This window comes from Sinocyclocheilus rhinocerous, unplaced genomic scaffold (assembly GCF_001515625.1).
Source record: "Sinocyclocheilus rhinocerous isolate Xijiao unplaced genomic scaffold, SAMN03320098_v1.1 scaffold1829, whole genome shotgun sequence".
Taxonomy (NCBI): Eukaryota; Metazoa; Chordata; class Actinopteri; order Cypriniformes; family Cyprinidae; genus Sinocyclocheilus; species Sinocyclocheilus rhinocerous.
Window position 1 is genome coordinate 165,751 of NW_015650027.1, and position 12,976 is coordinate 178,726.

General features: G+C 37.4%; 1 protein-coding gene across 1 annotated transcript in view; it reads left to right on the forward strand.

Moving 5' to 3' along the window:
* The first annotated feature begins 1,120 nt into the window (after positions 1-1,120).
* gfra1a (gdnf family receptor alpha 1a) overlaps positions 1,121-12,976 on the forward strand; it is a 69,527-nt gene continuing 57,671 nt past the window's right edge. The window contains exons 1-4 of the mRNA XM_016516405.1: positions 1,121-1,499; positions 1,972-2,274; positions 2,792-2,875; positions 12,646-12,783. Coding sequence (XP_016371891.1) covers positions 1,460-1,499; positions 1,972-2,274; positions 2,792-2,875; positions 12,646-12,783 — 565 coding nt within the window. The 5' untranslated portion in view covers positions 1,121-1,459. The remainder of the gene's footprint in view (positions 1,500-1,971; positions 2,275-2,791; positions 2,876-12,645; positions 12,784-12,976) is intronic.

Sequence of the window (12,976 nt, forward strand, 5' to 3'; positions counted from 1 at the left end):
TTGGATCTAAAATATATAAAATCTGTGTGCTTTTTCACTCTTCAGAGACAGTCACTCATGTTCAGCTTTTGGCTAGAGCAGAGTAGTAGTGTTTTACAATTTCCACAATGACAAATTCTTATTTTTTTATACATTGTTTTTTTTGCATTAACTATTACATTAGTTATTATTAATAACTATTACAGTTGAGTTAACAAATAAATGTGTTTTTCTTTTTAGTTAGGCTAGCTATAGCTAATGACCCTGATTTGTGTCTATTAAAAGGTACTAAATCAACTACCTTTTCTGGAGAGAAGAGAACCACTGGTCTAGTCATTTCATTAGTAAGATGCACATACGTACCAACAGATGGCGACCTCCACCAGTCTTTCAATAAGCAAAACTACTGTGAACGAGATCGCACCAAAACTTTGAGAATGAAAGACATAGCATAGTAACTATTCAAATATTGTCATTACGTTAAAGAAAAAAAAGTCATTTTAAATGTTTCATGGCCAAATAAGTAGCCTATTATAACGTTCTTAAATAAATCTGCATTCGTTATTTGTATAGGCAATTTAGCCTATTTTTATTTAATGAGAATATGTCTTTGCATGTTTGATAAATTACTACCGCCAAGGGACGGTCTTCATGATGATGTCACCTATATGTGATCATCATGCATGAAACAAAACTATATTTGGATGATATCGCCTATGTCTTCGTAGTTTCGTAGTATTTTATTTAATAAGTATGTACACGCATCTGGATATTTAGACTTTGATAGGCCTACGCGGAACAATACGTGTAAATTATTTACCCTACTTGATTTGACTGGTTAGCAACGTACCAGTGTCATACCAGACTAATCTACTCATATAATACCATTCAGACCAGACTGCCCAACCACCATCTACAGGCCAGGCAAACAAATGCGCTTTCAGCGTCAGCAGTGCCATTTCTTAAACACAATCACCAACTGACGAGAAATAGAAAGCAAGCAACTTGCATAACCCCCATATATAGTTACACAATAACAGAGAGCAGTAAACACGATAAGTTTTGGAGTGGCAAAACTGGATGTCTTTGTCCTGTTGCCGTGCTGCACGCAGAAGCGCTGAGCGTGCACTGAGTCGCGTGTGGTTTTTGGTTTGGGTTACAGCGCAACTGAATGCCACAGTGCTGTCGCGCGCTCAGTCGCACGAGCATATCTTGAGAGCTGGAGTTTTATTCTGCTGCCTCGCGACTCATTTTCTTTTTGTAACGTTGTCTATGAGTCTTAATCCAATAAACCATTCCATATCGGTTAGTGACAGTTTTGGACTAGGTTACGGAACGTTTTTTTCTTATATAGCCTACTCTGGATGTACATTGTGACTAACGATGTTTCAATGGACCTGAATGAGAAAGGATTGTTCTTTTCATCGTCAAAACAATAAATTGCGTGTTTGAACGAACTTACCCACGGATAAAAAGCGCAATGATTTTCGCCGCGATTTACATCGTTTTACCGCTGTGGGGTGAGTTTGAATGCGATTTTACATATTCAGTGATTGATTGGTAGCCTAAATGATATAGCAATTGATTAGTACACAGACACGCAGCATTGTATTTAAGATTAAAACTCAGATGTAATCACAAGACCATAAGAAAAAGAGTTTCTCATATTGTAGTCTTTTTGATTCTGTCCAATATATAAATATATTCTAGCCTATGTTACAATTGTCTCAAAACTAGGGCAAATTTTAGCTTTTGAGGATCAGCTGTTTTACTTTCCACTTAAGTCTGCTCAAATCTTGTGTTAATGTTTTAATCTCTAAAGCACCTTAAGTTTATTAAATCCTTATAATCTTGAACAATATCAACTCGAGAAATGTTTCATGTACAAAAAAAAGTCTTTTGTAACAGTCTCGAGTAGCCTAGTTGTTGAGGCATTTCAATAAAACTCGATCCTGTCCGTGATATGATTATTTCTATTGTCGTCCTCCATAGATGTGCTGTTATCTGCCGAGGAGTCTTACTTTACTAGTTCAAACCGGCTGGACTGTGTGAAGGCGAACGAGCTGTGTTTGAAGGAGCCGGGATGCAGCACAAAGTATCGAACTATGAGGCAGTGCGTGGCGGGGAGGGAGAGCAACTTCAGTATGGTGACTGGAGTGGAGGCGAAGGATGAATGCCGGCTTGCACTGGACGCTTTAAAGCAGAGCCCTTTGTATAACTGCCGCTGTAAAAGAGGCATGAAGAAAGAAAAGAACTGCCTGCGCATCTACTGGGGGATCTATCAGCATTTACAGGGTGCGCGGACTTGCCTTCTTCTATAGTGCACTGTAAACATATGAAGCTGTGACAATATTTAGCTTCAAATTGCTGTATAAAGTTATAATGATATTTTTTTCTGACATTGTTTATTTTTAATACTTAGCAACCAATAATACTAAGCCAAGGAAGTTGCTTTTCTGGGTTCTGTTATCAGATAGGGTCACTGTAAAGTCTTCAAACTCCTCTCTGAAGTGTGTCCATTAAAGTTTATGGAGTGTGAGGTCATCTGATGCTTTATGTTAGTGTATATGTATGTGTGCTGGAGGGGGGCTCAACTGACCAGTATAGCTAATCAACCAGAAACTGGCTCCAGAAATGTAAATCCATCTCATGAATCAATGACCCAAATGCCAACTAACATAAAGTAGAGTTTACAGCTTTATAGTTTGACCCTCACATTTAATAATGACATTTATGATGCACTTAAGATTTTATAATTGATGTAGAATTTAATTATTGGTATTTAGTCACATGTTATTTGTTAATATTACAGGGAATGATTTACTTGAGGATTCTCCATATGAGCCTGTGAACAGCCGGCTTTCTGATATATTTCGACTTGCTCCCATCTATTCAGGTAGGATGTGCTTTTTTAATCCGCTTAATTTGTTTTAACAACAAGTGGATCAAATAAAGCCTGTTGGTTTTATTGCTATGTGGAAAAAGACTTAGATTTGGTGTAGTTTAACCAGTGGGAATGGTATTTTCTCCCATGTCCTACTTGTTTTCCTCCCTCTTTTTCCTCTATATGCCCTTGTGGATGCATGCTATCTTCTGGTCTCTGATCCTCTGGATCTTGCATGGGGAGATATAGTTCTGAATGTTCATGGTTAGTGCTCAGTGAACCATTATAAATGCCGTACACTTCAGCCAACTCTTGGGGCAATGCAATAGTTTGGTCCGGGTATGCAGCCGATGCGAGGTGTTGCTGATGTGACAGTATAGCATTTGAATGTTTTATTTGGGGGAGGGGCTGCAATGAAGTTACTTTTTAAATGTGGCTCGGGATACTGAGGCAAAATGTTTGTAAGGGTTGCAGGGGTTGTGTGAATCTGGCCTGAGATGCTGGATGCTGGCTTGGATCATCCTCTAGGTGGCAATGTTGTTCCCTACTTCAGCATGGAGAGGGCCCTAATAAAAAAAGAGCGGTGATGCGTTGTCAAAGGTGTGCACAACAGATGGTGACAGCAAAGGTTTAACAGCGCCAGACGAAGTCAGATTGAAAGTTTTCATTTTCTGCACCAACTGATTTTCTTAACATTAGACAGAGAGGGTAAAGGAAGAAGAAGAACACTTAATTTGATTAACAACTTGCATTAAAATATTTTTAAATGCTTCTTGAAATGCATTATTTATGACTGATTTTTGAAAAATATCAAATAAAAAATATGTATAATAATTTTTTTATATGAATAAATATGTACTAATAAATATTTTATTACTAAATAATGTTTAAATAATAAATTAATATTTTGGTAACATTTACTTATAGATAATGGTTACTGTGTGAAAGTGTGTTAACGACGGACTCCCAGCTGTTACAGATTTGTAGTAAAAAAAAAAAAAAACTTAAACTTGAGAAGAAACTTAAACCTTCCAAATGCAATGTCACTGGTAAGTCATGTCAATCAAAATAATGAAAGCGAAGAACCACAAAGCCTGGGTAGAGCTTCCCTTAGGGAACCGGAATAAGGTGGTAAACACCACAGTAATTAAAATAACATGTACCTAGCTACTTTTCCCTCCCGCTCTCTCTTTCTGTGGCTGTGAGTGCAGAAAGTTACGGAAGAGTGCTCTAAATCTGAGGGTGCTCCTTATTCCCTGGTGGAAAGCTTTTTACGTTGATTGACGGCTGAGTTCCACGGCTAAGAACAGGCCAAGCGGAGAATCAGTTCCCCACCTACATGGGGATTTATGACACAGACACTGAGACAAAGCAGACTACAGTCTTGGTGTCTGGGAGTAGTAGGTCACAGAGTTATTATCAGTTCCTTCTTAACAGTTAGAAGATTAAAGATGAACTTTTGTTTTAATTTAATTTACATGTTTAATTTGTTTGGGCTGATTTAGTTACATTATGTGTTTGTTTTAATGTGGTGGAGATATGGTAACAATAAGCGAGTCTAAATGTCTCAGCAATATAGTTATGCTTATGATAATTTTGGGCTGCATCTTTAATTTGTCTGGCCAGTAAATGAACTTAGAGGACCTTTGAATATAAATTTCAATACCTATTACCCTATATAATATTTAATATTTTACATTGATACTGTAGTTTAGAAGGAGTGAGTTTGAATTTGTTAGCTGAGTGTTACATAATTAATTTATGTCACCTTAGATAATCATTTTTACAGCTATAAATCTCAGAAATGGAACATGTCTGCAATTTTTACCATCATTGCATTTGCAGCCATTTGTTTTTGAAATCCCACACTTTAAAGAAGTAAAATTCTATATTGTTCATGACATCACTGACAGCATATTTAAAAATAAAAGCTAAAATAGCCAGACACAAAATGTTATGTTAATGTTATGGTCTCCCTTTATAAAACACAGCTGTGCTCTATTGCGGTGTTGAGCACAGTTGTGTGTTGCCTGTGAGAAACATACTGAGTCCTCATGAAAACTACCTCTCCCCCTGTTTTCCTGCTGAGTATCCTGCTGGGTTTTACCTGTTTTGATGGCTGTTCTCCACTCGATTAAATGGCTTATTGAATGCTGCAGGGCTTCCTCTCTCTTGGGACTATTGCCCCTTATTTGCCTGAAGTGCTCTCATATGCCTCAATGCCAATAAAACAAATCCAAAGACGGGGTGACGCAGGGGTCAAAGTTTCTAGTTTCTATAGTAGAGCTGCTACAGATGGATTGGGTTTGCAGGTGTGTCTCCCTCTGCTCATAAATGCAGATGTCTTGCTTCGAAATGGCCTGAAATGTCAACAAATAGGTGAGGACAGGGAAATGTAAACTGTTTAGATGGGAAGTTGACTGAGATCCCGTTCACCTGGCCTGAATGAAGTTTTCGGGTGTTTTTACATTTTTCGTTTTCCAAGTTTTGCCGGTTAGAATATTTAAAGGGATAGTCCACCCAAAAATGACAATTCTGTCATCATTTACTCACTCTGATGTTGTTCCAAATCTGTATGTGGAACACAAAGAACATGTTAAAAAAATTTGGTAGCCAAACAGTTTCGGTTCCCATTGATTTGCATTGTACGGACAAAAAATAAAATGGAATTTATTGGGAACTGGGTTGGTTAACAACATTCTTCAAAATATTTTCTTTTATGTTCTACAGAAATAAAATCATACAGGTTTGGAACAACAAGGCTGAGTAGCCTAAATGATGACAGAATTTTCTTTTGGGTGAACTATCCCTTTAAGAATTCTGGAGGGGACACCAGAACACTGGCTTTCAAAATGCAACTTTTCAATAGCAGTAGAAGGTTTTAGGTGTGATTATACAAACGCTTGGAAAAGGAACACCATAATTAGGATTTCTCACTAAAACTGCAAGGAAAGGTTGTAAATAGAGGGAATTAGTAAGTAGGAGATAGTACGCTTAAAGGAGTGAGGAAAGCACCACGTTTCACAGCTAGTTTATTCACACTTATTTGGCACTCTCTTGTCCTCTGATCTGAGTTGACTTTGTATTACCTCCACATCATTAGGCTTTATGCAGGAGGAAAACCGAAAGAAACTAAGCGCCTGAACACTCTGAGCACCCTTTACTCTCCTATGCTGAAACACTTTCTTTTTGTATCTCAGCAGTATCTGTTTCTACCATGTTCTGTTGCAGAATATCTGAACTTGGCCTCGGCAGTAGTAATTTAATCTTGTTGCGAGGGGAAATAAAAATGCACAAGTTTGAAAACAAAAGCCATTATTGTCATGGGGATGCATGGTGTAAAATTGGGAGTTTGTTGATAAAGTCCTTGGCAATATAAGCCAATTGTCATTTAGCATTCAGTGGCCCTGTGAAATAAATGGGGCCGGGGGGAGAATGTGACACAAAGTGTAATAGCCAGTCTGCTATGCTGCTTGAGTTGGCTGGGCTGAAATTGCCTAAATGATGGGGTAGCCATGAGAAAAAGAACAGGACATCAAACAATTTCAGAAAGCATGGCTATGAATAAGGATGAGACGCTGTATAAATTTGTTGTTTTGTGGCCTCTCTGGAGTGCTTTTTGTTGCAACAACTGTGTGGCTGCCATTGTGGAGATATGAAAGTCATCTAGCACTCAAAATGAAATCTATCTATCTTTCCATCTGTGTATCACCCATCTATCTATCTGTCTTTCTGTTTATCAACATTTAGTATGTTTTCTTTGCAATTGTGATGTTTTGTGGTTAGCAGAAGGTTCTAGCATTCCCTTTCCCTTTGTTGTCAACTTTAGGCAGTGTGAGTGGTATGACCTTCCAGACTTGCCGTGCAACACTTCAGAAAATCCCTATACTGACATGACGCTGTGAAGCTGTCAACACATAGCTAGTGCCGAAGCAGCGCTAGGGTTAATCAGTTCCAGACCGAGAACACACTGTTTCACAGAGTACGCTGGTCACCATAAACTCACCATGACAGCAGAACATGAACATAATTTATGTAAGATTATAGTACAAGTATTATGTAGCGTGGGTTTTTAATTAGCAAGTATTTAATGTCTACAAAGACATGGCACTTCTGCACAGTTCTGCCGTTTCCACACACTGCCGACCCAGCATTGCTCTCCGTTGCACAGGTGTTTGATGCCTCTTTTGACACAAAGCACCGGAACTCCTTTCATTTTAGCGGGAGTGGGAGCACAGCACTTGGCAAGCTCTCCTTAAACGATTCACCCTTCGAAGTCAGCCTCCATTCCCCGCTATAAAAGCTCTGTGCACCACGGTGCTGTTCTGGGAAAGTCCATCACGCAATATGCCTTTCATGTTGGCAACTGTACGCTGACCGTGTTTAAGCAGGGACTGTTAGTGCGGATCAAGCAGGCCAAGGAAGCATCAGGCTATCATTTCCCAGCTCTATTAGACATTTATCTCTAGCTCTATTTTGTGGGTTTTGTTCTGCTAAACTCTCTTCTATCCTCCTGGAGCGAGCTTCTGCTCAGGGAGACTTCAGCTATGAAAGCTAATCAATAGCGAGCCATGTTAAAATAGAAACTTGAAGCTGTGAGTACAATAAACCATCGATTTTTTTGTTTCTCTCTTTTTCTTGTCGCCTTAGCTCTTCCGTTTAGATGGATCAGAGGAGTATCTGTCTGTTGGTAATGCTCAGGTATACAGTTGCAGTACAGCATAGGACATGCTAAAACTCAAGTGAAATGCAAAGCAGTTCCATACAAGTCTGACAAAATCTCAAATGGCATCAGTGAAAAAAACAGGTTTTTTTTTAAGATTTGTATTTTAAGATTTTGCTCTTAAGATTATACTCTTACAGCTGTAATTTGTACTAAAACTTGTGTACTAATATTCTTTTTTAAAAATCTTTTTATTTTTGATTAATTGTTTTTTTGCAGTTTAGAAATGAATCTACATCAATTAGAAAATATTAATTTGTTTAGAAATGTGTTTAGAAATAGCTTGTCTTTTTTTTTGTACCACATGGTAATATTACTATACAATGCAATTTTTAAAGGACATTTTGTTACATATTTTGTGACACACTTTATACAATAAATTATTTTTTATTATTTTGGGTCACAAGATGATGTCCAGTGTACGATCTGGGTAACAAAATTAATAGAAAGCCATTGATCTCGATTAACACCGTTCCCCTTTAAGAGATCAGCTCACCCCTGTCAACACTGAGCTTGTTATTGGCTACATGCCATTGATGAAGTGTAGAGACGTGCAGAGAACATTTAGGGCTTTGATGGAGGACTGAGGAGCTCTTGAGGGAAATGTTAACAGACTGACTGTACAGCATGATGTCAACTAGATTTTATGTGGCATAGAGCTCATCACATAACCCCATCACATCCAGTCCACCATCTGTCTTTCTGCTTTCTGGAGGTCAAACATTCTCCTGACGGTGAGGGAGATGGTGAGAGAAAAGTGGAAAGCTAAGAATAGTGATTGATACCCACTGACCTTGACTTCTAACCTGCAGGGCCACACCGATGAAAAGAGAGATGAAAAAGATGATAGCATCTACTATCTATGATGCAGAATGCTGATGGAACAACTCTGCCTATGCAATTCAATGTAGTATTTTTGGCAATGAAATGGTTTCTTTGTTTATTTTAGACTTTCAAAAGTTGTACATCACCAATATGTGATACTGCATATACTGCACATACTGCATATGTCTGTGTTTTAGCAACTGTAATAGCTGTGGCAGCATATTCAGCTGTGCTACCAAAGACTCTGGCAGTGAAAAGGTTTTTGCAGATTTGCAGTTTGTTGAAGTTTTTAGTGTTATGGCAGCCCCTGTTCACTTTCATCATTTATTCATGCTATTGTTTTGCTCTCCTCTGAGGCACAGCATAGGGAAATCAAACACTCTCACTGATAACAGCATGAAAAACTAATTTCACTTAATTGTAAATTGTTTTTCTTCTAATGTTATTTTAAGTTAAATATGTTTGTGCATGTCTGTACGTGTTTGTCAGTGTTAGTTTAGAATTATTTCTATTCTATTATTAATATTAGAATAAGTTTTATTTGATCTTGTAATCATTTACAAGTAATCATGTACTTTTTGTCATTTTTATTAGTTTTTTCTCTTTAAATTATTTTTATTTCAGCTTTAGGTTTAGTAATTTTAGTACTTCAGTTTAAACTTATTTTATTTCCGTTAGTTGCCAAAGCATTATTTTTTTTAGTATGTTTTTCATGTTTTTTCCCACGTTTTTATAATACATTAATAAATAAAACAATAATTATAATAATTATATATTTTTTAAATATTATTTACATTTTATTGCACTTTAATTTCAATTAACATTTTAAAATTATTTTTATTTTTAGTGTGTTTAGTTAACACTAACAGCATTGATGTGTGTATATGGGTGCAATGACATAAATGTCTACTGTCTTACAAAGACAACATGCAGTAACTACACCAACACTGAAACGGCGAGAGAATAAAAAAAAAAATAATAATAGATTAAATTTTGATAGGTTGCTATTGATTTGAGCATAACTGAGCCAGACCTATCTGTCATAGGTTATAGATCAGACTCTAAGAGACCCAGTTTAATCATAATTCTGATATGACAAGGTTGCTATTGATTTGAGCATAACTGAGCCAGACCTATCTGTCATAGGTTATAGGTCAGACTCTAAGAGACCCAGTTTAATCATAATTCTGATATGACAACATATGAAGTTACTCTGCTTGTCTTTGCATGCCAGTATGAATACAAAGAGCTGCTAAAAACAGAGAGCTCTACATGTTGTGGTGGTTGTGTGTCTTGCTTTGCCATTTGAGTAACATACCACAGTTACAAGGGCAGGCTGGAAGATGTAAAGCTCAGAAGCCTGCAGGCTAATAGCGTAATCTAACACAAAGTGTTGACCGGGTGCTCTGGCGTGCCGCCCCACTCTGTCCAAAAATCATTTCGTCAGAGGTGACCAGATCTAAGGCCTGCTGTGGTCTCTATGATTGGATTGAGAAGTGGGGGAGTGATTCATCATTGTTAATAGACACTGCTGACAGCTGGAATCAGTAGGGGCAATGTCCGTGCCAGCTCCAGCCTCGGCCAGTCACCACAGATGCATGCAAAATTTACACAATTACCACAGCAAAAAGTGCCAGTAAGGGAGTAGGTAGATAGGGCAACCACATAATTACTCTGTTTTTAAACAGGTGGGAGGGATGCACACAGGAGACAGTAATAAATGGACTTTTAGGAAGTAGTAATCCTGTAAATCACTGCGCAAAGGATTTATAAACAGCTGCTATACAACTACACCAACACTTAAACTAAAACATACTAACTAATCTCCATTTTAGACTTCTATGTTAAAAAATACTAATAAATGAATGAATAATACTACTAATAAATGAATGAATAAAAAAAAATGGGCCACTAATCAACTCAATTTAACTCAAACTGTTATCCTGACAATGCAATTTCTAATAAATAAACTGTATTAAATGTAAAAAAAAAATGCAAATTAGAAGCATTTCATTAGTGGTCTCTGGCTTTTGGACTCCAATGTTGGTAGTGTTGTCCAGACAGTTGAGAAATGTTGGCTTTGTCTGGAAATCTCTTGAAAATTTTGTCTGTCGCTCAGAGTTTAAAGCCTTTCAATATAATGAGGAATCGGCTAGCACAATCTCACCAAGACCTCTGGTTCACCGAGGGTTTGGCAAGCGCTTGGTGGGAAAGGAAAAGAGAGGCTGGCAGGGCATGAAAGAACAAGTGATAGAAAGGATGAGAAAAGTTGCAAATGAATAAAAGTTGAAAGCCATGAGGGAAAAGAAACATTAATACATGATTTTCATCTCGGCGTGCCTCTGACTCTTCTAATCATGCCTTTGCTTCATGACCTACAATTGGACCAGACTAGACGCACCGCACTTCCTCTCAGAGCATCTCTCTGTTTTATTCTCTCTGTTAGTCTAATCACAGCTGCTCTTCACAAACATTCAGGACCTACAAAAAAAATAAAAAATAATTAAAGAAAAAACAGCTGCCCTGGTATCCAGCTGTTCCTGGCTGTGTCCCAGTCTTACAAATTATCAACCCCCCTCACTCAAATCTTCTGCTGTGCTCTCATTTCACTCCTTTTTATGCTACAAATATAAAGTGAAGTATAAAGGCCTCCCACGATCACAGCAACATCATTAATTTACCATCAGTCCTAGTAACAATATTTCATAGACTGCAGAGTAAATATATTCACATTGTTGCTGAATTGTAATTCCTAGAAAATCAATTAGCTATTTTTAATGTTTATATTTAAAATATACAGTGGGTACGGAAAGTATTCAGACCCCCTTTTATAAATACAGTAATAGTTTTTGTTAATATGGTTTATTTCATTTTTGCAGTTCTCATGTAACTGATTGCTATGGGTCTTTATGGGAGCGAGTATCTCAACAGCACTCAAAAGTATCTTGGACTTTCTGTTGTTTTCTGTTGTTGTTGACCTTCAGTTGTTACCTTAGGTGACACCGATCATGTGACACTGAAGACTGGAGTAATGGCTGCTGAAAATTCAGCTTTGCCATCACAGGAATAAATTAAATTTTAAAATATATAAAAACAGTTATTTTAAACTGTAATAATATTTCACAATATTACTGTTTTTACCGTATTTTGATCAAATAAATGCAGCCTTGGTGAGTCTTCTTTCAAAAATCATACTGACTGAGCAGTTTATCTCTTTACATTTATTTCTGTTTGTGTAACCTAATGTATTCATGTTGATTTAGTGATTTTAAATTGTGTTTTGACTTGAATAAAATTAACTCACGTACTACCATTTGAGTAACATTTAGGCCTATAGTTTTGTTTATTTTATTTTATCCCCCCAAGTATAATACATTTGCCATGTTGGCATTGTCATGTGACTTACAAAGTCAGCCAAATCACTGTTCTGCAATATTTGACTTCTCTTACTCCTCTTCCATGGCCTCGTGGGATAGCAAAGTGTCCTTTGTTTTGTTTTGTTTTTTTGTGTTTGTTTTTTTACATACGGTTTCATAAGCACTGCATATTTGGACATACTGCTTTTGCCATCCTATATAATATTTTATTAAGGAAGTACATATATTCAGATGCTGGGTTTGGACTTCCTGTGCTTGCTCTAGTTTTGTTTAGAACTATACTCCCATAATTCTCTTTTGCCTCACCTCTGCTTTATGTTGATTCCCCCTGTTTTAACCTTGCCATCTCCTTTTCTTTGCCTGTGAATGCATCTTCTTCTCGTTGTTGTTCACAGTCTTTGGGTCCTTTGGTCTGACTAGCTCCCTTATTCTTTTTGTTGGGTGTTCCAGGTTGTCAAATCCTTTTGTGCTTTTTCCAGCTTTGTATTATATGGCTTTAATCTTGTTTTTGTGTCTTCGCCTCCCCAACGTACAGCTCTTCGTCTTTGTGTTTAGCTGAGCATTGTCTGTTTCAGATGTGCTGTTAATTGCTCTGCAATGTGATTGATTGACTTTGAATGCAAAAATTACTTTCATTACTACGACAGCAGAAACATTCGATTAACAGGATCATATGTATCACAGTAGCATCTGAAGATCTGGAAAAACAAGTAGCTTATTCTTCCTTTGTTAAATCCATTTAACAGAATCAATTAATATAGCCCACCATATGTTCTTTCTAATCTCAGTTGGCGTCCTTTAAAATAACTTTCACTTGAGTAAGTGAAAGTTACTGAGTACAGTGAGTCTCTTTGCAGAGGGAGGGACTAATGGCGGTCCCTGGAGCAGTCCTATCACCGTGGCCCCAGGGAGAGGGTCCCAGGGCAGGTCAATACCACTTGAACCTCAAGACCCCAGTAGAAACAGAAGGGCTCACCCAAACTGGGCTATTCTGGGTAAATACGTCACTAATACACACTGAAAACGACTGGAGTAAGTGGATGACTGTGCATGCTATTAACAAAGTGAAGCATTCTCCATTGTTTGTAAGTCACTCTGGATAATAATGTCTTATTGCCTTAAATGTGGATATGAATTCAAAAACAGTAGCTGCTAATTCACATTAAAACGTGCTATTTTAGTCTCTCT